At 38.4% G+C, this 24,800-nt stretch overlaps 1 protein-coding gene, 1 long non-coding RNA gene and 1 other non-coding gene across 4 annotated transcripts; 1 reads left to right on the top strand and 2 right to left on the bottom strand.

Moving 5' to 3' along the window:
• Nucleotides 1-220: 220 nt before the first annotated feature.
• Nucleotides 221-17,682, bottom strand: LOC124077140 (leucine-rich repeat-containing protein 37A3). 2 transcript variants are annotated; one of them, XR_009224776.1, is made up of 8 exons: nucleotides 17,549-17,682; nucleotides 16,754-16,828; nucleotides 15,326-15,444; nucleotides 11,401-13,220; nucleotides 10,938-11,042; nucleotides 3,027-3,076; nucleotides 1,341-1,480; nucleotides 221-1,239 (listed from the first exon to the last, which is right to left on the bottom strand). XR_009224776.1 is itself a non-coding variant. In XM_058572338.1 (7 exons), exons 2-7 carry the CDS (start codon nucleotides 16,822-16,824, stop codon nucleotides 1,462-1,464), a joined length of 2,184 nt encoding a protein of 727 aa, XP_058428321.1. In that variant the 5' UTR covers nucleotides 16,825-16,828; nucleotides 17,549-17,682; the 3' UTR covers nucleotides 221-1,461. The 2 variants fall into 2 exon arrangements, 1 of the variants encoding a protein (XP_058428321.1); XM_058572338.1 differs by having other exon boundaries at nucleotides 221-1,480.
• A 1,072-nt stretch (nucleotides 17,683-18,754) lies between these two features.
• LOC124077147 (uncharacterized) lies at nucleotides 18,755-24,544 on the top strand. The gene is made up of 2 exons (XR_006846551.2): nucleotides 18,755-22,845; nucleotides 23,236-24,544. It is a non-coding gene; the product is annotated as an uncharacterized LOC124077147 (long non-coding RNA).
• LOC124077153 (small nucleolar RNA SNORA51) lies at nucleotides 21,238-21,369 on the bottom strand. The gene has a single exon (XR_006846556.1). It is a non-coding gene; the product is annotated as a small nucleolar RNA SNORA51 (small nucleolar RNA).
• Nucleotides 24,545-24,800: the final 256 nt, after the last annotated feature.

Below are 24,800 nucleotides of genomic sequence, written 5' to 3'. Positions count from 1 at the left end.
TGAATAAAAGGCTGAGATGATCCCTTAAGTTTGCTTCTGGCCTGGTCTTTTTGTGCTAACAGGCACCAACTTGGACCCCCACCTCTGCAGAGAAGCCTCTGTCCCTCTCTCTCGCTGTTCTATTCTTTAAATAAAACTTTTTGTGCTTGCCTTGGAGTTTCTTGGGTGTTCAGTCTTCAACACTGGGGGAACAGGATTCAAACTTGATTCTCAACACAGGTATCACTAAATGTCATTTATTACCAACTTTGTTGCTAAAGATGGGAGTGGAGGAATGCTTGCATCTTTTGCAAATTATCACTTGTAATCCTGTAGTTGTGGATGGTGCTGGATGAGGCAGGAAGTGGGTAGGTTTGGGGTTGGATGGAGTTGAAGGGAGCTGAGTACACATGTGACCCTAAGTGGGGTCAGGAGAGGCTGATGCAGTCCATATGAATGGAGAAGTAGCTTTATACATGTTTTCCAAAATAAAAGCTCAAGGAGGAAAATCTAGGGAAATTACTGCTCTAGCATGTTCTTTACCCTATCCTGCTAGATGTCCAAGGGTCAACATTTTAAAAATGAAAAACCAATAAACCAATATTAATTTTCTACCAGCTTTTAAAGGGTGGAGAATCCCCTACGAAGACAGGGTATATGTTTGCACATGATTTGAAGGCTTGGGAAAAAAAGCACAGCTTGGCCCCACAGTGCAGCAAGTTCAATGATTCAAATATTCTGGCAACCCCAATACCTGATGAGAGGGGCCAGAAGGTGGAAGATCTTCATGGGCATGAGGTCAACTAAGTTTCAAATGATTGGTTCTTGAACCAGAAAGAGCGCACCAGAACAACTGGTATTTTATTTAGAAATCCACACTCCTTGAAGATGATGTGTTTTCTGGCCCTCTGAAAGATGATTATTTACACTGGGGCATGAGGCCTAGAAGCTCTTTCCAACTCTGCACACACTGCCTCTTACAGAAGCATGGCTGCCATAGCGGATTCTAGCTCTAGACCAGCTCTACTTGCCTATGCCCTTGTTGTTTATATACACACATTTAACTATTTACATGTTACTTTTTACCACATGGCTAGGATTGGTTGTGAATTTTGTACCTTTTAATATGAGAAAAAAAAGTATTTTACAAGCACTGATGAGAAGCCAATATTAGAAAATAAAATTTGCCAGTCGCTTGAGGCAAGACAGATTTACTCTCCGCCCTCAGTAGGAGCAGAGGTCTGTGATGGGGCTTCATCCCTGGGAGAAGAACAAAGCCAAGGTTGTTACTCTTGAAAGGAGCAATTAAGCTTTTCCTTACCTCTTCACTTGAGAATTTTATATCACCCCCAGTCCCTTACCCAGCATCCTTATTGAAAATCTCATCCTCATCAGAGGAGTCCTTGTCATGTAGCTTCTGTGCCATGTTTTTCTTACGTGTGGCATTGAGAGGTCTGTACATATCTCTAAGCCAAAGTGGCCTTAACCAGAAAAAGCCCTCCTAGAAAACAGAAAGTGGAACATTAATTCTGCTTCCCGCTGCCTTCCCTGGCCACAGCACTGGGTTCTCTTCAGATTTATCTGATTTTCACTTTCCGTTGAGCTTCTCCTACACGGAAACCCAAAACAGCTCCTGGGGGGAAACACATGCACAAGACAATTAGTGATGGATGCCATTTTTCATGTCTTTTTGTAATGTGCACCTTTGGTCTTTTTAGGACAAAGCCTATACCTTAGTTCATAAGCACAATGAGCAAAATCATGCTAGACCTGGGGTCCTAAAAACAATTCCCTGCATGCTGGGCTACCAGAACTCTCTATGTATGTTCCCAAAGAGCCACATGAGCATAGGCAGGATTAGCAACTCTGCTTACCCTCTTGGCTAAGTACCTTGTACAGTACACAACCATACTGGGCTGAAGTGTTTTACTCTCTCCAGAGCCTTTCACATCAGTCCTCTTTGGACTTAAATCTCAACATGTATCATCATTTTGGGGTGGGGAGCAGGGTGGCTCTTGAGGGAGAAGGTGTTTCTATTTCCTAGCTGCTTTATCCTACAAGTTGAATTACATCAAGTAAATACCAAAGTCCAATTAGTAAAGTTGTCTAGCTCACTGATTTCCATATTGCAGGCTGTCACTTATGATTGAGTTGTAAAATCAGTTTAGACATATACATAACAAAAAACAATAGGAAAAAAAAACCTGTGCGTTGTTTCAAACATTGCTGATGTTTACATTGAAATGTGTCTACTAATTCACAATATCAAATGTTGCTCACAGCCCAAGTGTGGGTATAATTAATGGAGAAGTACCTAGCTGGAAAGGAACCATTTTCTGACACTAACTGTGACCACAGGGTAAGATATTTTCCCTTTCTTATTCTCCGTTTCTTATTATAAAAGGAAGAGACAAACTACTATTTCTAAGCTCCCTGTTAAAATTCTATGAAATCTAGGTAAAAGGAATAGAGAGTGGGGGTGAGAAGGTGACCAGTAAGGCAAGAAGGTAAAGTTTTCCTACCACCTGGAGGAAGGACTCATACATTCTACTTCTACTTCCGCCAGCCTGGAAGGGGAATAGCACAGCACGCTAATGACCCAAGGTCTTCCCTGTCCCTGAAAGCCTCAAAGAAGGGCTCCAGCTGAGTCTGATGCACGTGAACAGTGGGAGCAGGCACAGCCCAAACCTCTTGCCCTCCACTCTCTTTCCTTAAGGACTGGAGACAGCAGATGCATCCCTGCTAGTGCCTTTGACCTCAGCAGGCTGGGAAACTAGTTTTCCTGGAGCCAGGGGAGACATGAGAGGAAGTATTCTTCCTGCCTTTAGCAGTTTCCTCACTGTTAAGATTGAAATAGATGAGTTCTAAAATTCTCATTTAGGGGCTGGGGTTGTGGCTCAGCGGTAGAGCGCTCGCCTAGCATGTGCGATCCTGGGTTCGATCCTCAGCACCACGTAAAAATAAATAAAGATATTGTGTCCAACTAAAAAATAAATATTAAAAATAAAATAAAATTCTCATTTAAATACTGCCAGGCTCATATTTACCTTAAGGACTTTTCTTCATCATCTTGTGATGCTGTTTTATGGGAATAAATCTGTTTTGGAAGAAAATACTGTCATAAGTATCACAATGACCACTAATCTCCAAGTCTCTATTCATTCCTTATATTTATTTTTAAGTCTTATCTACCCAGTGAGATAATAACTTTTCTGAGGGCAGGAATTCTATCCTTTTAATGGTTCTCTGACTCTTCCATAGTACCTAGCTTAGGGTCTTGCATGCAGCTGGCACTTAATATATTTTATTGACTATTTTAGATAAAATCCAACAGATAATTCCTAATAAAAACACTTAATAGTAGAAAAAGAAAGAACTACTTAACTTGATAAACATGTCTGCCAGAACTTTAAACAACAGTGTCGTTTTAAAATCAAGAATAAGATTAGGATGCCTGTTATTGCTGCTGTTCAACCTCATTGAGGAGGTCTTAATCAATGCAGTATGAAAAATAAATGAGGGCATAAATGGGGAAAGGAACTGAAACTATATATCAAAATGGATTCTACTGTCATGTATAACTAAAAAGATCCAATTAAAAAAATCTACGTAGTGAAAATACTAAAATTCAGCTGGATGTGGTGGCACACACTTATATTCCCAGCAGTCCGAGATATTAAGGCAAGAAGATCAAGTTTAAGGCCAGCCTGGGTAACTTTGAAATACCCTGTCTTAAAATAAAAAATATTTTTTAAATTTTTTTATTGTAGCTCAGTGGTAGAGCACTTGCCTACCATGCGTGAGGCACTTGGTTTACCGCATAAAAATAAAATATGGAAGGAAATGCTTCCTTTTAAAAAATAAAAATAAAAAAGACTGGGAGTGCAGTTCGGTGGTGGAGTGCCCCTGAGTTCAATCCCTAGCACCACAATAAATAAATAAATAAATAAATAAATGCACATTAAGAAGAAATGAATATATGGCATGAGATTACATGTTCCCAGAATGTTGTAAAGATGTTAATTCGCAAATTCATTTTCAAATTCAATCTAGTCCTATTCAAATTCAAAGACAGTTTTTTTGTTTGTTTGTTTTTGTTTTTATTTTGTTTTTCTTTTGGCAGAGAAAATATATAAGAATAGTAATGAAATGTACGAAATGATCAGGAGAGCAGGAGCTTGCCCTACCAAATATATAGCTTGAAATATGTTATAAAGCAACTGGAATTAAGTGGTGTGATGTTAGTACTGGTATAGAAAAAGACACCTGGATCAATGGGAAAAAAGAGTCCAGATAAAGATGGTATTTTACATCAGTGAAGAAAGAATCAACCATTAATTAAAATAGTTTTAAGGGCTGGGGTGGTGGCTCACTTGCCTGGCATGTGTGAGGCACTGTGTTAGATTCTCAGCAACACATACAAACAAACAAACAAACAAACAAATAAATAAATAAAGGTCCATTGACAACCAAAAAAAATATTAAGAATAAAATAAAATAGTTTTGAAACAACTGGGTAATCATGTAGGGGGGGAAAAGATTCCCTACTCCAACCATACTAAAACAAAACACAAATTCCAGAAGGATTAAAAATATAAATAAAAATGCAATGTTAGAAAAGCACTAGAAGAAAGTATCTGAAATCACCTTTATTCCATGAGGTAATAGAGACCACTGGTTATAACAATAGCTCATCCATGGCCACAAGGCAGTGCTGGTGACAGAGGTGGGTGGCTTGACTAGAAACACACCTACTCTTCACAGCCCTCCCCCTTGTCTTTTTTCTTATGGATTTATTTTCTTAAGGACTAACATATTTAGTATAAAAAAAGTTTTATAAATCCATGTTAGTCCTTACAATGGTTTGCAATGGTTTTCTTTGTATTTCAACATTTCAAATATTTCCCAGTATTTTTGTCTCTTAAGGAGGTGAACAGGCTTTGTAATAGGAACTGGAATTTTGCTCTTGGTTAGCCACCGAGGTCAGTTGATCTCCTTCATTTGTAAAAGAGGGTTTATAATATTATCCTACAGGATTTTTGTGAGGATTAAATAAAATAACATGTGGAAACTGTTTGTTCTATATGCTTCACATCCATACATACTGTTTGCTAATGGGCATCAGAGATAGGATGGTCACATCTGCTAAAGACTGCTAAAGGTTTCTGCCTGTGCTATCAGACTTAGGAAGCTCTTTTCCATCAGGTTATAAAAAAAAATATTGCTTCTATTTTCTTCTACTACTATCATGATTTCTTTCTTTTTTTTAACATTTACTGAAATATGTTTAAGGTGAAAAGTAGGCATCTTTTATTACTTGCTCCTTCATTAGGCTTCTATTACTATTAATTCATTTTTTCTCCAGTGATTTGAATTTTTTTATATTTATTTTTAAGGTGTAGATGAACAAAACACAATGCCTTTATTTTTATGTGGTGCTGAGGATCGAACCGGTCCTGCCTGTGCTAGCCCGTGCTAGCACTCTACCGATGAGCCACAATCCCAGCCCCCCAGTGATTTAAATTTTAAAAGATTACATTTTAAAAACCATATGATCATCTCGATAGATGCAGAAAAAGCATTCAACAAAGTACAGCATCCCTTTATGTTCAAAACTCTAGAAAAACTAGGGATAACAGGAACATACCTCAAGATTGTAAAAGCAATCTATGCTAAGCCTCAGGCTAGCATCATTCTGAATGGAGAAAAACTGAAGGCATTCCCTCTAAAATCTGGAACAAGACAGGGATGCCCTATCTCACCACTTCTGTTCAACATATTTCTCGAAACACTGGCCAGAGCAATTAGACAGACGAAAGAAATTAAAGGCACAAAAATAGGAAAAGAAGAACTTAAATTATCACTATTTGCAGTGACATGATTCTATACCTAGCAGACCCAAAAGGGTCTACAAAGAAACTATTAGAGCTAATAAATGAATTCAGCAAAGTGGCAGGCTATAAAATCAACACGAATAAATCAAAGGCATTCCTGTATATCAGCGACAAATCCTCTGAAATGGAAATGAGGACAACCACTCCATTCACAATATCCTCAAAAAAAATAAAATACTTGGGAATCAACCTAACAAAAGAGGTGAAAGACTTATACAATGAAAACTACAGAACCCTAAAGAGAGAAATAGAAGAAGATCTTAGAAGATGGAAAAATATACCCTGTTCATGGATAGGCAGAACTAACATCATCAAAATGGCGATATTACCAAAAGTTCTCTATAGGTTTAATGCAATGCCAATCAAAATCCCAACTGCATTTCTTGTAGAAATAGAGAAAGCAATCACGAAATTCATATGGAAAAATAAAAGACCCAGAATAGCAAAAACAGTGCTAAGCAGGAAGTGTGAATCAGGCGGTATAGCGATACCAGACTTCAAACTATACTACAGAGCAATAGTAACAAAAACAGCATGGTACTGGTACCAAAACAGGCGGGTGGACCAATGGTACAGAATAGAGGACACAGAAACCAATCCACAAAACTACAACTATCTTATATTTGATAAAGGGGCTAAAAGCATGCAATGGAGGAAGGATAGCATCTTCAACAAATGGTGCTGGGAAAACTGGAAATCCATACGCAACAAAATGAAACTGAATCCCTTTCTCTCGCCATGCACAAAAGTTAATTCAAAATGGATCAAGGAGCTTGATATCAAATCAGAGACACGGCGTCTGATAGAACAAAAAGTTAGCTACGATCTACATACTGTGGGGTCGGGCTCCAAATTCCTCAATAGGACACCCATAGCACAAAAGTTAATAACTAGAATCAACAAATGGGACTTACTCAAACTAAAAAGTTTTTTTCTCAGCAAAAGAAACAATAAGAGAGGTAAATAGGGAGCCTACATCCTGGGAACAAATCTTTACTCCTCACACTTCAGATAGAGCCCTAATATCCAGAGTATACAAAGAACTCAAAAAATTAGACAATAAGATAACAAATAACCCAATCAACAAATGGGCCAAGGACCTGAACAGACACTTCTCAGAGGAGGACATACAATCAATCAACAAGTACATGAAAAAATGCTCACCATCTCTAGCAGTCAGAGAAATGCAAATCAAAACCACCCTAAGATACCATCTCACTCCAGTAAGATTGGCAGCCATTATGAAGTCAAACAACAACAAGTGCTGGCGAGGATGTGGGGAAAAGGGTACACTTGTACATTGCTGGTGGGACTGCAAATTGGTGCAGCCAATTTGGAAAGCAGTATGGAGATTTCTTGGAAAGCTGGGAATGGAACCACCATTTGACCCAGCTATTCCCCTTCTCGGTCTATTCCCTAAAGACCTAAAAAGAGCATGCTACAGGGACACTGCTACATTGATGTTCATAGCAGCACAATTCACAATAGCAAGACTGTGGAACCAACCTGGATGCCCTTCAATAGATGAATGGATAAAAAAAAATGTGGCATTTATACACAATGGAGTATTACTCTGCATTAAAAAATGACAAAATCATAGAATTTGCAGGGAAATGGATGGCATTAGAGCAGATTATGCTAAGTGAAGCTAGCCAATCCCTAAAAAACAAATGCCAAATGTCTTCTTTGATATAAGGAGAGTAACTAAGAACAGAGTAGGGACGAAGAGCATGAGAAGAAGATTAACATTAAACTGGGATGAGAGGTGGGAGGGAAAGGGAGAGAGAAGGGAAATTGCATGGAAATGGAAGGAGACCCTCAGGGTTATACAAAATTTCATACAAGAGGAAGTGAGGGGAAAGGGGAAAATAATACAAGGGGGAGAAATGAATGACAGTAGAGGGGGTAGAGAGAGAAGAGGGGAGGGGAGGGGAGGGGATGGGGGATAGTAGAGGATAGGAAAGGCAGCAGAATACAACAGACAGTAGTATGGCAATATGTAAATCAATGGATGTGTAACTGATGTGATTCTGCAATTTGTATACGGGGTAAAAATGGGAGTTCCTAACCCACTTGAGTCAAAGTGTGAAATATGATATATCAAGAACTATGTAATGTTTTGAACAACCAACAATAAAAAAAATTAAAAATAAATAAATAAATAAAAAGTCTCAGGGGCTGAGAGTGTAGCTTAGTGGCAAAGCATATCCAAGGCCCTGGGTTTGATTCTTAACACATAACATGCATGCATATAAATATATGCAAACGTCTTAGGATCACTTGAGTCTCTCTATTGCTAGACTCTGTATGCTACTTCAGATACTGGATTTACATGATTCCTCATTGTGGAATTGACATAATATCTCATCTCTTTTCTTTTGAACACCATATTGTCCACTATAGTAGTATCTACTACTACATCCTCCCTTGTCTTCCTAGAGCTCATCATCTAATTGGGGAGAGGAAATAATAAAAATATAAATAAACACGAATATAAGATTGAATTGTACATACAAATTTGTTTTGGGCCAGGGATAGAACCCAGGTGCATTTAATCACTGGCCATACTCCAAGCCCTTTTTATGTTTTATTTTGAGACACAGTCTCACTAAGTTGCTTAGGGCCTCACTAAATTAACTGAGGCAAGCTTTGAACTTGTGATCCTCCTGCCTTGGCCTCCTGAGTCACTGGATTATAGCCATGCACCATGATACCCAGCTGTATAAACAAATTTAAATCAGTATAAAATTTTACAGAAATTTCAAGAAAGGCCACATGCCACCCAGAGATGCAGATCATACCATCTGTGCAATGGCCAGTGATAATCTTCCCAGAGGCTTTTTGCAAACTGATCCCATGTGTAAGCACCACTTAGGCTCAGAAATTTGACTCTGTCTTCACTAAGAGAGAACTTACTTCTTTTCTTCCGAGAAGTCTCACCTTATAGATGCTACAGGACTGACTCCAACACAGATTGCCAGAAAATGCCCTGATAGTAAGAAATACTTCTGCTCCACAAACAGAACATCTGTCTACACCACAAGGGAATTGCTTCTCTGTAGAGAGGCCTCTGAGGCACACTTAAGCCCAACTGGAAAGCTACTTGGTGAGAATAGAATTAGAACAAAAGGGCTAAGGTAGATAGATCCATTCATCTCCTATCCTGGCCAGGGGTTGTCTGGCAAGTGAAACTGACTCCACACCTGCCCAGGGATCCATTGCTACTCTCGCAAAATGTTAGGATGGGCACTATTCAAACCAGTTTCTTTTTTTTTTTTTAATATTTTTTATTGTTGATGGACTTTATTGTCTTTATTTTTATGTGGTGCTGAGGTTCGAACCCAGTGCCTCATGCATGCTAGGCGAGGACACTACCACTGAGCCACAACCCCAGCCCTCAAACCAGTTTCTTTCTTGTCTTTTCTGTGCTTTTACTACTGACCAGCTCTCCTGTAGATATATTTTTCTTTTCTTTTTTTGGTACTGGGGATTGAACACAGCCTACTCTAGCTACTCAGCCCTTTCATTTTTTTATTTTGAGAAAGGGTCTTGCTAAGTTGCCCAGACTGGCCTCAAATTTGCCATCTCCCTGCTTCAGACTCCTAAGTCCCTGGCAGTATAGGTGTGTGCCATCACTCCTGGCCTGGACCTATTTTTCTGTAGATATGTAATATACTCAGTCAGGTTTCTATTCAAGTCTGAGCCATCTGATCCTTATATATCTCTGTTCCACTCCATTAATGGAACAGAGATGTTGGTGTTTCTCTCTCCTATAGTCATCTTTTAAAAAATTGTTTACCAAAAATTTAAATTATGAGGGGAGGGACAAAGCTTCACAATCACCTCAAGAAATGGAAACAAATCTCATAGTTGGCATAGGTCCAGGAGAACTGGGGTATTCAGAGAAGGCTTTGTAAAGAAAGATGAACTTGAGTTGGTTTTTGACAGATTCATAAAACTTCCACAGACATGGCAAAGTAAGGGAATTTTAGATAGGCAAGGAATGAGCATGGTGTGACGGGTATATGGAGAGGCTGCTCTGGCTGGAATGGAGGACTGCTATTACAGTAGAAAAGGCAAACTAGCTAAGTTGGATGGTTGAATTGGGAGGGTAGAATCAAGACTGTCAGCTTATTAAATGACTCTTAATATTCTAAACCTGCCTATTGAGAAAAGTAATAAACCATCATGTAAGCAAACAGAAGGTAAACAGAAGCCAGAGCCAGGAATATACTATTATCACTAGGACCTGCTCTGGAGTAGCCTGATGAGAATTTAGCTGCAGTGCTTTACCTGAACACCTACTTAGACAATACCTCACACACTGGAGGAGGAGGAAGCTGTGTGGATCCACTGAGTCTACATATAGCACTTTGATCTTTTAGCCCTCTCCTTTTACCCCAGGGTAATGACTGCTGCTTGAGAGTGAAGTCATCTCTTGTCATTTCAGTAACAAGGAAAGAAATCAGTGGTAGAATGAAAGTACATCAAAACTTTACAAAAATGAGAGTAACAAATTGTGGACATGGTTTTGGGTTGGACAAATTTTGCTACGATGACATCTCTGGCCATATTAGTCTTAATTTCTTAAGAAATTATAGCTTGTTCTCTTGGTTTCAATTTCTCAAAGATTCCCTGGAAATGAAGTTCCTTTAAAAGTCTCTGGGGCTGGGCACTGTGAAGCACACTTATAATCCCAGCTGCTTGGGAGGCTGAGGCAAAAGGATTGTGAGTTCAAAGCCAGCCTCATCAATTTATCGAGGTACTAAGCAACTCAGTGAGACCCTGTCTCTAAGTAAAATACAAAAAAGGGCTGGAGATGTGGCTCAATGTTCAAACACCCCTGGGTTCAATCCCTGGTACCAAAAAGTAAAATAAAAAAATAAATAAAAATCCCTAGAATATATTTTTCAATAAAAGAACAAAGCATAACTCAGTGTTAGTGACTGAAGAGAAATGTCAAGTAGTAGGTGGGGAAGGAACTTTGATTTTCAGGGTATACGTTCTAAATCTATTACAATGATAAGATGTATTCTGGAAACCTGAATTGATTGTTGTCCTTACCTCAATCACACAGAAAATTATAATCAAAATCATCACCACTACAGTCACAGATATTGCCAAGATGAGTTTGTTGTTATGACCATATCCCGGGACTCCTTTTGTGAGCTAAAAGAAAGAAAAAGAATGATTTTTATTAAGTAAAAAAGAGACTGGAAAGGATGAAAGTTAACTATTCAAAATTTCCATTCTTCCAGGTGAATAGCTGGCAGTTTCTTAAAGAACACACCAAATTTAATATGTTACATCTTATTATCACACATTTTTTTCCTATTATTTGTTTATCTTGTGTGTTAAGTCCACTTTATTCTCTAATGGAACAAAATGGGGATCACTGTCTTGGGCAAAGTTATGTGGCCAAGACAAGATGTGGACTAGAAGCCCCTGGTCTTCCCGCTTGAATGCTTCAATTGTATACCCTAAATGATGAAAAAGTCTGGGCTTCTTGCTCAATAGTTTCCCTCACCTCACTTGTCTCCTCATGCTCTTTGTTATCACCCTGGGCTTCTGTGCTCTCATTGATATAGTTCTCAGTTTTCCACTGGTCCGTATCCCATTCAGCCTTGGACACCTTGATTTCTTGCTGCTCACTGAGAAGCTTCATCAGGAGGCCTGTTCTGGAGATGAGCTTGGCACAGGCCAGTTGCACATAGGGTTCAGAGCAGTCCAATTTCAAAGTCCGAATAACATGAGAAATGAGCCTTCTCACGTCATTGTTGGGGATGAGGGACCGAAGTTGCTGGTTTAGCTGAATTTCAAACTGATCACCTGGGGATGCCGTCAATGGGTAGGATAAGTCTTCAGGCTTGGGTTGTGAGTCAGTGTTCGCGTTGAGGTATTCCCATTGTGTCTCATTGGTTTGTTGAACAGTTGGCATTATGTTGAAAGGAGTCACAGCAGAATCTACAGCCTCTGCAGCAGCGTTTTCATAGGTTGCATTTTCAGAGGTGGGTTCATCCAACACAGTAATGTTTGCTTCAAAAATAGTTCCTTCAGAAGGACTTTTTGCAGTATTGTTTTCTGCAGGAACACTTTCTATAGGTTCTGAAAGAGCATATAATCCTGAGAAAGGATTCTCCTGAGAATTCAGGTCTCCTAAAGATGAAAAGGCCTCTCGTGGGGGGGAATTTATGAGGCTCCTTATTGCAGAGAATGGGGGCCTCTTTGCAAGCATCAGTCTATTGTGCAAATTATCCTTTCTGAACTTTCGACTCACTTTGGCCTTGGGTATTCTGTGGGCTGCAAGAGGGTAAGTTTTATGAAAGCTGTGAGTTTTTTTGGAACGTATGACTGGTTTATCAGCCTTCATGCTTTTAACTCGAGCATTTGCATCTTCTAAAACAAAAAGGGTGTAGGTTAAGTCTTTTGCTTTGTTTCTAATCTCAGGCTGTAATTTTGAAATGGAGGAGGTGGGAGATTTGCCCAAGGAGTATTGTTTCAAAAAAGAAGAGACTGCTGCCTTATGTTCATTTGTAAATGAAGCGTCCAGGAGGGAGTTTCCCACTAACTTCCTGGGCCTCCTCCGCACCTTGTGAAGCTGCTCTAGTTCCCTTGGGATTGGTCTCCTGAGCCTGCCTTCTTGGGCAACATTCTCCGCAAGTGCCCAGGCACTCTGTTTCCTTCCCATACTCTGTTTTCTCATTTCATTGAGGTGTCTTTTCCGTATGCCCTTCGGCCCCTTGATGACTCTGTTTACTCTCCGCAGCCTTTTCTTTGTACTCTCAATCTCTGCTAGGCTGTTTTCCTGTGGTTGGGCAGTTTCCAATTTCTTTTGAAAGATTTGGCGTTTAAATTTGGGACCTAAAAGCCTAGATTGCATAAGCATGGCAGTTTTTTCTTTTTTTTTCACCTCATCAATTTTTTCCTGAATTTCTGCATCTAACAAATTTTCCAGAAAATGAAGCTTCTTTAATTTGTTTTTATAAGTTGAATTGTTGGATGCAGTTGAAAGAGAGGAGTTCTTTGTATTGTTCTTCAAATATTCCATGGCATTACCTCCATCTTGTACGTTTGAAAAAAGCAGTTTAATGAATGGTAATAATGTTGACTCTACGTCTTCTAGATTTCCCTCTGAGAAATATGGCAATATGTAATTTAATGCACTTATAACATCACTTTCATCATTGAAGTCTAGCTGTTCATTTAAGAATCCCGAAAAGGTGACACCATTTTTATCTGAAGCTGGCTTTTCAGGCTCAATAGAAAGCTCAGTGCTAGTGTTCTTCTTCCGGGCCTGTAACACCTTCATGAATGATCCTTCTGCATTCCCTACAGATGCATCTTGAACTGTCAAAAAAGAAGAGACTACTTTTGATAACAGAAGACTGATGGACAGCTTTTTGTCAGTCCACAGCCATACATTCCAGCCAAACATTTAAGTGTCATTTAGAAGAAAGAAAAATAATTTCATAATTAAACCTATGAAATGGCAACAACACAAAGAAAAAAAAGACATCTTTTTTGACAAAGTGCTACTTAACTCAGAATATTCCATACTGTGTATAAGAACTCTGTTTAGGACAGCCAATTGCCCAATACTCAATAAAAGCCCAAGACTAGAAGAGAAATATTCATGGGCTCTGAGAGATTCTCTACAGATCAGCTGTGTCTCCTTACATTTACATACCCCATGCTGTCCCCGCTCAGATACAGAGGGGGCACAAGGCTTCCTCTATCCACCTCTTCAGTGTGTCCTGTTCCTTCACATCACAGATGATCATGACAAAGGACATTCTTCCAAGGAGAATAAGAACCAAGATGCTAAAGCACAGGCTCCGCTCTTTCTGTTAACACATCCTCCCTCATCTGAACATGTCCTTTCCACCTACTCACCCAGTTCCTTCACCTGGCCCCTGTTCCCCGTACATCTTAGGCTCCATAACAGATGCCTCTACACACACAAAAATAAAACACCCCACTATATCCATACTGGTTCTTTCCCTAAATTAAGGCAGGGATCTGGGATGTGAGTTAAAAGATTTTTTAATTTGCCTGGTTCTATGCCAATACTGAATGTGCAATAAATCGACAGAATAACAGCATTTTCTGGATAAACAATACTTGAGGTTCTGAAGTACAGTAATGGAAAAGCTATTTTTGTCAGAAGCCTTCCCTGTTTTCATATTAGATGTGAAAACTAGCAATTCTAGCTCTGGGAATCATCCAAAGCTTCTAGCTAAATGAGGTCAAGTGTACCATTGTGTAGCTGGATTTTTTTTTTCCTTTTTTTTTTGGTACCTGGGATTTGAACCCAGGGGCACTTAACCATTGAGCCACATCCCCAGGTCTTTCTTATTTTTTTTATTTTGAGACATGGTCTCACAAAATTGCTTAGGGCCTCACTAAGTTACTGAGGCTGGCTTTGAATTTACAATCCTCCTGCCTCAGCCTCCCAAGCCACTGGGATTACAGTCCATCATACCCAGCAATAGCTGGTTTCTTTCCCAGGAGAGCTAAAAGTATTTTTTTGTGTGGTGAGAGTCAAGGAGGAGGTAAGGTTGGAGACAAAAGAGGAATGTGGGTTAGAATTGGGTACAGAAGACCTGGGTTCAAGGCTATAGCACTTGACACCTCCCATCTTGTTTTCCTTATCTGTAAATGAAGATGAAAAATACTTGTTCTGCTCACCTCTGGGGAAAAAGGAAATAATGTAACTGGTGAAAAATCATTTTGAAAAATAAGTTATATGCATGTAAGTAGCAAGGTGCTATTAGTTATAATTTGCCCAAGATCACTGGTAGAGACCTATATTTGAGCTATTTGGATATGAAAGCAACCACATTTTGAAAGTCATGAAATTAGTGCTAATAAACCTAATACACAGAAAAACATTTGAAAGCACATGAATTACCTGAGGATAGAAAAGTTTGAGATTAAGAGAAGTTCAGAGTTGGATGGTCTAGGTGCAATTTCTTATTATAGAATCAGAAACCCCTAGACTTCACATAAAATATTTATTCTCTTTTATAAAGTTGCACAAACAGAACAAAATAGATTGATGCCTGCCCTATAAGGCAGAGGACACTTGAGACCTAGTGTATAAAAAAAACAGCTTACTAACTGCATTGTACTATATGAATAAGTTATCACTGGAAAACAAAGTACCAAGCAGAAAGCACAGGACACCATGTGTGGCCATTAATATTATTCCTTCTCCCTTCTATTCCTTTCTCTTCATCCTTAGGCATATGGAATAGCTATATTATTAAATTATAGCTGAAAACCTCACTTTGAGCAAGAGAGCAATTCAGAAATTTAGGGAGTTGAATTCTAGATAAATAAATAAAAATAAAGCAGTTTCATCATTAGTTTGAAAAATCTATGATCACCAGTTAAAAGTTGAATAACAAAACAAAAGTTAAAACATTTCTCATCAGGCAATTCAGACTCACGGCAACGTGTATTGTTTGTCCGACATGCACTGTCACATCGCAGCTTCACTGTCTTGCAGACAACTTCAATATTATTTTTAAACTGGCAGAGGCAGCAGGCCAAATGGCTAGGTAAGATCCTATAAATAGAAACACAGAGGATTAAGTTAATGGAAAAGGAGTTACTTGAGTAGTAGAAGAACAGTCCAAGGCTACCACAGGACAGTGTAGAAAGGAGTTCTTGATACATATAGCCTGGACAAGTTGGACAGAAACCAATGGTAAACTGCTTTTCTAATTATTATTTTTGTACCAGGGATTGGATCCAAAAGTGCTTAACCACTGAGCCGTGTTCTCAGTCCTTTTTATTTTTTGAGACAGGGTCTTACTAAATTGCTTAGGGCCTTGCTAAGTTGCTGAGGCTGGCTTTGAACTCATGATCCTCTTGCCTCAGCCTCCTGAGCAGACAGGATTATAGGCATGTGCCATGGTGCCTGGCATGTGGCTCTTGAATACTGTAAATATATAGGAAGGAGGAGGGAGATGCCCACCAGAAAGGAAAGCATGGCAGTGGGTATGGAAGGCCTAAATAAAAAAGAAATTAGAATTGGGTGACAGTAAAAAGCATCTCCTTTCAACTTAAAATCTTGCTCTGGGTTAGGAGTGCACAGGAAGATAGAATTCTAAGAAGGATCTGAATAAGTCTCCAACTACTGGAGTCCATATCTCAATTCCGCTTGAGAGTGGTAAATGGTAGACATTATTCTGGGCATAAAAAATAGCTTAGTTTAACTCACATTGTGTGGTTAAACAACAATAGAGATCACATTGGCCAAATCTGGACACTTTGAACATGTAAAAGCATAAAGAGAAGAAACGTGCATAAAAATAGATATTAAATATCATCAGCTATTAAAGAAATGCAAATTAAAACCACAATGAGATACCACTACATTCCTACTAGTAGAAAGGCTAAAAAAATATTATTCCTTGAAACAAGGAATAACTTGAAACAAGGATTAGATGAAGACATGGAGAAACTGCAACTCTTCTATTCTGATAGTAGATATGCTAAGAATTATGCTAAGTGAAAGAAGCTAAAAATCTACTACTAGATGATTTTATTTATAAGACATTCTGGAAAATTTTAAACTATAGGGAAAGATAAAAGATTTGGTGGTTTGTAGGGGCTGGTGGTGGGAGGAGTGGATGAATACAAAGCGATGTAAGGGGCTATTTTGGGAATGACAAATGTTCTATATCATCAGGTGGTGGTAACTACATTACTATACATCAAACTGTATGCTTACAGTGTGAATTTTATTACATGAAAATTATACCTCAATAAAGTTAAGAAAATAATGTATTAAAATAATTTTAAATTCAAGATATGAAAAGAGACCTAAAAAATATCAAGTAAAATAAATCTAAGAAAAAAAAAAAACTTACAGTTTTTCCAATTCAAGAGTCATCAGGAGGATATTCTCAATTGTCGAAAGTGATACTTGAGTTGTTCCCATGTCTCTGAAAGAGAAAGCCAAGATATTCATGATGAACCCCAATAAATATTCTATACTTGAAAAAATATTTCAAGGACATGTGATAACTTTTCTATTTTGGCTTCTCATAAAACAAGCTGCCTTAAGAGTTTATTTCGCATAGAAGATAATTCCATAAAGCTCTTATTGAAGATACGTAAGTTTACTATTTGCACCATCAAATAATGATCTTGGCATTGAAACATAGAACTTACATCTTTTTTAAACCATCATCTTACTTCTTATTTTCATATTGCATCATTTCTTTCTTTTTTTTAGATGTAGATGGACACAATATCTGAATTTATATATTTTTATGTTGTGTCGAGGATCGAACCCAGTGCCTCACGCATGCAAGGCAAGCGCTCTACCACTGAGCTACAACCCAAGCCCCTCTTTTTTTCTTTTTTAAAAATAATATACACGTATTCCTCTGTGCTTTCTGGGATAAATAATATATTCTTACATGTGTTTACATGTTCCATATCTGTAAGTGTTCTTTAATATGGCTGCCTTCTTCTGATGGCTGTCTTGCCCCATGATATATCCTTCCTTAACTCTTCTTTACCATAACATTTTTCTCCAGTAACTAATTAAAATTAAAATTATGACTTTTTAGTATTAATACAAAATACTTAACCCTTTGATGAAGTAAACAAGAAGAGCAGAAATCATATCTTGAGTTTAAAATTGTTGTAATACTTACAGATATTTTAATGCTGGCAATTTAAAAAGATATGAATCTTCAACAGTTGTCAGAGGATTACGACTGAGAATTCTGAAACATGCAATGGAATTAAAATTATATTTTCAACATGCATGAGACTACTTTTTTATAAAGAACTTATATGTTTAAAAAATATTTTGTCTTTATATATAAATCACCCTTAGAATTTCATAAGGCACTTTTTTATTTGGGAATTATCCAGCTCTCTAGAAGATCAAGTGGAAAAGAGAAAGAAAAAGAAAAAAGGAGGGGAAAAAAGTGAACACAAAGAAAACAATATGGCAAAGAATTTTCAGGTCAAAAACCCTAGAAGTAACTATACTAGTAGGAAGCCCTTGCCCTATAGGAAACAGTATTTTTAGTGCCTTCCATATTTCAAGGTGTTTGTCTTTCATTTTTAGAAATTTAAAACATTTCATGGTCTAATTCACTTAGTTAAGAAAAAATATAGAACCAATTCCTTGGCTTGGAAGTCAAAGGAAAGGGGATAAAGCTAAGCAATGGAACTGGTAGAAGTCATGCTCCCAGCACCTACTGTCACTGGTATTTTTCTATCACTTCAGAGCCTTTGCCCATAGCACCTGCTGACTTGTCAGTCTCCTGGCAGGGAGAGGGCAGGGTTCTCATTTTACTATCATTGTCATTCCCGTGCCGGGTATAGTGCCGCAAATTTTCTAGGTATTAGTAAATGTTTGTTGAATAAATAAATAACATTATGTTTACATGTAAATAAAATGAATAAATTCTCTCTTTTTGAGATGGGATCTCACTATGTTGCTCAGGGTGGCCTTGAACTCCTGGGCTCAAGTGATTTTCCTGCCATAGCCTCTGGAGTAGCTGGGACTATAGGAATGTGCCAAACACCAGAAATAAACTTTTTTTTTTTGTATGCAGGATTGAACTAGGGGTACTCTACTAGTGAGCTATATACCCAGCTCTTCTTATTGTTTTATTTTGAGACAGGGTCTTGATAAGTTGCCCAGGCTGGCCTTGAAACTGCTGAAGCTTGCCTCAAACTTGCAGTCCTCTTGCCTCAGCCTCCCAGTGTAAATTTATTTTTATGCAAATGTTTACTTTAAAATACTGAAAGATATTTCTTCAATTCATTAAAGCAAGCAAACAGAAAACAAAAAGACAAAAGAAATAGGAAAAAAGAAAAAGAAAATCTGACTTTAGCTTAACTCTACTCAAGAATCATTAGTCTATTCCTACAGAACACTTTTTGGGGGGTCACCAGAAATAGTACCCAGGGGAACTTAACCACTGAGCCATATCTCTAGCCCTTTTTATGTTTTGAGATACAGCCTCACTAAGTTGCTAAGGCTGGCTTTGAACTTGTGATCCTCCTGCCTCAGACTCCTGAGCTACTGGAGTTTATAGGAATGTCTTACTGAACCTGGCTAGAACATTTTTTAGTTGTTTCTTTATAATTATTCATAACATTTTAGGATTCATTTTAACATAATTATAAAAGCATGTAATATAATTTGCTCTAATTCGGTCCCTAGTACTCCCTGTTCCCCCTCTTCTCCTTCCCCCTGTTCTCTCCCTTCTACTCTACTGATCTTTCTGCTATTTGCTTATAGTTTTTAAGAATAATTATTGCAGCTAACATCTATTAGGCTGCCAGGCATCTATGATCAGCATTTCATATTTAATCCTCATAATAAGCTTATGTGGTAAATGTTATCATGACCCCATTTTACAAATGAAGAAACTGAGGCACAGAGAGGTTATATAACTTGTCCTAGGGCCACCAAACTAGTAAGAAGCAAAGCTGGAATTTGAACTCATTTCTGACCCCAAAGCCCATATAAAGAAAAAAAAAAGGGGGGGGGGGGTTAAGACAGAAGACAGATGTTACTTTAACCTTAGCTTTGAGAGAACTAAATTCAGAAATGCCTCGATAAACTTCATCTGCTCATCTGGAAAAGTCTATGAGAATTATACTTTTACTTCTTTTCCCTAATTATTTTCCATGATTAAATAATTAGCCCACAGAACTGAGACTGTAGAGATTTAAAACCTTTTTATAGGTGACATCAGTGAAAATTGGTGGAGTAAGGATATCTGAAAATACATCCCTCCACAAAGGCAACAACAACAACAAAATGGCAAAATGGTCAAAATCACTTTTTCCAGTGTTCTGGAAATTTAATCAAAGGCTTACAGCAAACTAAGAAGCATTTATTCCAGAAAAACAGCTGAATTTCTATACGAACAGTGAGATTTGTGTTGTTCTTCCATTCCTCACTCTCTAGCTCAGTGATAGCTTTGAAAAATAGCCCAGCTGGGTGCGGTGATGCACCCTGTAATCCCAATGGCTCAGGAGGCTGAAGCAGGAGGATCATGAGTTCAAAGCCAGCCTCAGCAACAGCGAGGTGCTAAACAATTCAGTGAGACCCTGTCTCTAAAAAAAAATTCAAAATAGGGCTGGGGGGTGGTTTAGTGGTTGAGTGCCCCTGAGCTCAATCCCCAGTACCCCAAAACAACAACAACAACAACAAAAAAAACTCTTAGGATAAAACATAGGAGTAAATGCTCACGACCTTGTTTTAGGTTAAAAGTTTCTCAGATATGACACCAAAAGAATAAATAACCAATGGAAAAATTAGGTAAATTAGATTGTATCAAAATTTAAAACTTTTATGCTTTGAAGGACACTATTAAGAAGGTGAAATGACAACTTATAGAAGGGGATAAAATATTTATAGATCATATAGCTGATAATACACAGAATACCCAAAATGTATAAAGAACTCCTATAACTCAGAAAAAAAAAGACAACTCAATTTTAAAATGGGGAAAGTCATGAATAAACATTTCTTCAAATAAGATATGTAAAGGCCAACATGCTCATGAAGAGAATGCTCAGTTTCTCAAGTCATTAGGAAAATGCAAATTAAAACCACAAGATACTACTTTATACTCATAATGTTATGAAGAGAAAGACTGGTTAAGCATTGTTCCTTAATATAAGGCTTTAAATAAAAAATAAGACAGATAATAACAAGTGTTGACAAAAAATACAGAGAAACCTGAACCCTCATACTTTGTAGCTGGGAATGTAAAATGGTGAAGCCACTGTGGAAAACGGTCTGGGAATTCCTCAAAAAAGTTAACTATAGTTACCACATGACCCACCAATTCCCTTCCTAGGTATGCACCCTAGAATTCCCTTCCTAGGTATGTACCCTAGAATTAAAAACATGTGTCTACACAAAAACTGGCATTATTCATAATAGCCTCAAAGTAGAAACATCCCAAATATTCATTAATTAATGTTTAGATGAATTGATATAATGGTACATCTATACAATGGGATATTATTCAGCTGTAGAAAGTACTGATAACTGTTACAAGGGTGAACCTAGGAAACAATAAACCATGTGAAAGCCAGATATAAAAGGCCATTACAATATAACTTGTCTATGTGAAATGTCCAGTATAGGCAAATCCAGAAGGACAGAAAGTAGTGAATGCCAGGGACTGTGGGGAGAAAGAAAGAGAAAGTGATAGCTAACTGGAACCATGTTTCCTTTTGGAGTGATGGAAACGTTCAGGTAGATAACAGCGATTGTTGCACAACCTTATGAATGCATTGAATATCCTGAATTGTGCTTTGTAATGTTGCTTTTTTGTGGTGTGTTATATCAATTTTCTTATTTCCATGTTTCCCCATTCACAAGACAGAGCAGGCACAGGGCCTGGGTTGAAATGTACATGGGGTCGGCTTATTCTGCTCCCTCTTTCTGTACAGTTAATGTAAGAACACAGCCTGTAGTAAGCAAGAGGAGGGAAAAGAACCATATTTTAATGTATAGAACACCAATTGCTATAAGCCTAATCATGTCAGTAGATGGAATAAAGAGGAGTGACATTTCATACTCTTCCATGACTAAGGTCAAAGTGACTAACTGGTGAAGCCAGCAGCCACATAGCTTGTTCTTGCCTAGTGCATTTTTCCAGATATTTTTCAGTCTCATTAACTTGCCCAATTTATAACACTAGTTGTGATGTTATGAAGACAAACAAATTTGAATGACACAGGTTTGTTCCCAAACTTGGGCTTTAAACATTCTCTGCCATGAGTGGGGGCATTAAAACCTGTAAGATGGCTGGTGTGTTCTGTAAAAGTAAGCTCCTACACCTCTATCTCCTCCTGTTCCCTTTCCACTAGCCTTTAAGAATGACTGTAAAGCAATCTGTAGCCAGAAGAATGTAGCAAACTTTGTTATTATCTTTCCTTTAAAATGATCTCAGTTCTTCAGTGCTTCTCTCTTTTTTAGCAGTTCGCACATGGCTTTGTGCCCTTCATCTCAGCATTTCCTCTCAACAGACAGCCCTTCTACAACTGACACTGGGGTCTTTGTCCCTAGTGAAATTAAAACATGAAGCCACAATCTAGATTATCCTATTTTTTTCCTCCTGTATTAGAGCATCATTTTCTTCATTAAGGTTGTGCCTGTGCAATGGAGAGAGTGAGGGGGAAGCTGGAACACGCTATAGTGACTCTTTTTCATGAACCAAACATATGAACATTTGTAGATTCAGAGTGGACACTTCACTAGAGATCATTTCCATTTATCCCTCAATTCCCTGATTTTATAGATAAACTAAGGTGCACTGACTCCTCATCCATTGCCTTTTTGATACCTTTGTGGGAGTACCAGTGGCTAATTTTTTTTTTCTTTTTTTTCTTTTTGCCTTAAAGACTGTCTCAGAGGCAAAGTTTGAGATGCATTGCCTGTTTGTATGTTTGTTTTGTGTTACTGGGGATTGAACCCAGGAGTGTTCTACCACTAAAGCCACATCTCCAGCCTGTCCCTGCCACCACTTTTTTTTGGAACCAGGAATTGAACCCAGGGGTGCTTAACCATTAAACTACACATCCAGCCCTTTTAATTTTTGAGACAGGATCTTGCTCAGTTGCTTACAGCCTCACTAAATTGTTGAGGCTGGCTTTGAACTTGCAATCCTCCTGCCTCAGCCTCCTGGGCTGTTGGGATTACAGGCATGAACCCCTGCACTCAGCTTCTAGCCCTTTTTATTTTATTTTGAGATAGGGTCTCACTAAGTTGCTAAGGCTGGCCTTGAACTTGCGATTTTCTTGCTGTAGGCTCTTCCCAAGTAACTGGGATTACAGATGTGCATCTCTATGCCCAGCTTGAGAAGTACAGTTTTAAGTGATTTTAAAAACATACCTTATTGGAAAAGGAAAACTCAAATATGTTTGCTCAAGCCTTTTGCTGTAGGAACAATGGGACAGAATAAAGGTAAGCTCACAAAATAAGGGAACATTTCTTACCTGTTATTTTTTTCCCCCCAAATTCTTCTATACAGGTCCAGACAGATGGGCTATGTTTCCTTTCTATTAACTGAGGAGACAGAGATGAATTGAGGACTGAAGCGTCATCACTGTCCTGAATGTACTGAAATCCTAACAGCTTTAGCTGAAAACATGTCCAAAGCAGGCAGTCAAAACAAACTTAAAATAGGACAAACTCCAACACTATCTATCTATGCTAGAATCACAAGGCAGGCAGGGAAACTGGTTCCTTTGAGGAAGGTAGTCAAAGAAATAAGCAGAGCAGCCCTCACCCTGTTCCAGCATGTTTGAAGTACTTGGGGATGGAGTAACCCCTTTCCTTTGTTCATCTACATAGGTCCATGAGCCATAAGAAAATGACTGCCCACATGAAGCTCCTCAATACAAGACCTCCGACTGCACCACGTCAGTCCTTTCTAAAGGCAAAGTCTAAAGGAATCTGAAATGGCAAGCCTGTATCTGAAAGTGCTGAGAAGAGCCTTGAAGAAGACTCCCTGGCAGTGAGGAACAGAAGAAGCAGCAAGGACCCTGGAATCAGGCAGACCTGGGTTTGAATTCTGACTCTGTCACTTTCTACTGAAGTGACTTGAGTCACAAACATCTGTGAGCCTTATTAGTAGCATTTTCCTCACACCAGGCAGTCTGAAGATTAAATGAAAGAACATGTTAAGGCATCTAGAATGGGCTGGGCCCAGAGAAGGCTGTGATGATGTCAAATATGCACTGGCCAATGAACAGGAACCCTGGGGATGCCCAGAGGTGGTATGGCCATAGCTCTAGAAGTGCAGAATTCTCAAAGGGAAACAGAGCTCTCTGCTCCAAAAGTCCTATGCAAGTCAGAAGCCAACTTCAAGATACAATGCACAAAGAGCCAAATTGTTATCAGCCAGCTCCTATTACAAGGAAACAAATGCTGCATGGAAAATTATTTGTAAAGTTTGTGATTTTGCCACTTACTAACAGTGTGAACCTAGGCAAGATTTCTGAATTTCAACTTTTTCATCAGAAAAATGGGAAATAATAATATCAACATTGCAAGAGTTCTTGGGAAAATAAGATAGCATGTTTTGAATATTTATCATGTGTCAAGCACTATTCTAAGGCTTTTTGGTATGCCATCTCATTTGCATAAATACTTAATATAGTGCCTGGAACATAATAAACAACTAGTAAATTAGGCATTAAATAAATGTAATGGGCAGAGGAAGAATTACTAAGGTTCCAAGAGCAGAGAAGAGAAGATGCCTGTGTCCACAGGTGGGAAGAATAAGATGCAACTGGGAGAAGAAAGGTATAATAGTTACTGGATATGAGACTCTCAAAACTTTTGAACCATTACAAATTAAACCAACCTAACTCACCCCAAAGGACAGAACTGAGCTCTTTTTTCATCTGTAATGTTTATGCCTCTCTGAATCTGAAAGAAGCTGCCAGGATTCCAGTACAAACCAAAAAGTGATGACCGTACCCTGAAACATGCAAACTTTTGTGTCTCTACAGCTGTCCGTAGGAAACTGGTGCTAGTGGACTACGGGGGAGCAATAGGGCGTTTCTGGGACCGTAGCTCAATTTGCTTTTATAGTGTGGACACAGCTACCGCATGGATATTCTCAGTAGTGGAATAAAAAACAGGGATAAATCTTGGATTTCCCTCTTATTCGTTCTTTGTGTTTATGTTCTTGCACAATATTGATGTGTCATAGACAAGTCAGCATGTGTATGTGCTCTATCCGAATAGAGCCTGCCTTTCTACCTTGTAGAGTCCTTCAATTTCTAAACTCATGGAGCTTGTATTGTTAGAACCAATGAAGTAACTCAAAGAATTTTTAAAAAATAAGCCATCAGTCTGGACCTGTGTAGGTGAATGAAGTAGAAGCACTTTAAAGTCAGGGGGAAAAAAGT

Source organism: Marmota monax, unplaced genomic scaffold, assembly GCF_021218885.2.
Source record: "Marmota monax isolate L192 unplaced genomic scaffold, Marmota_monax_Labrador192_F-V1.1 WCK01_AAM20220418_F8-fsc01930, whole genome shotgun sequence".
NCBI lineage: Eukaryota > Metazoa > Chordata > Mammalia > Rodentia > Sciuridae > Marmota > Marmota monax.
The sequence above is the reverse complement of the archived record's forward strand: the minus strand, read 5'-3'. Positions and strand labels throughout refer to the sequence as shown.

Coding starts and splice junctions, on each gene's coding strand:
- LOC124077140 (XM_058572338.1), bottom strand. CDS start 16,824: ATGGGAACAACTCAAGTATCACTTTCGACAATTGAGAATATCCTCCTG. Junction 11,043..11,400: donor AGCATGAGGAGACAAGTGAG/GTGAGGGAAACT, acceptor TCTTTCTTTTAG/CTCACAAAAGGAGTCCCGGG. Junction 3,077..10,937: donor TAATTTTCTGTGTGATTGAG/GTAAGGACAACA, acceptor CTTCCAAAACAG/ATTTATTCCCATAAAACAGC.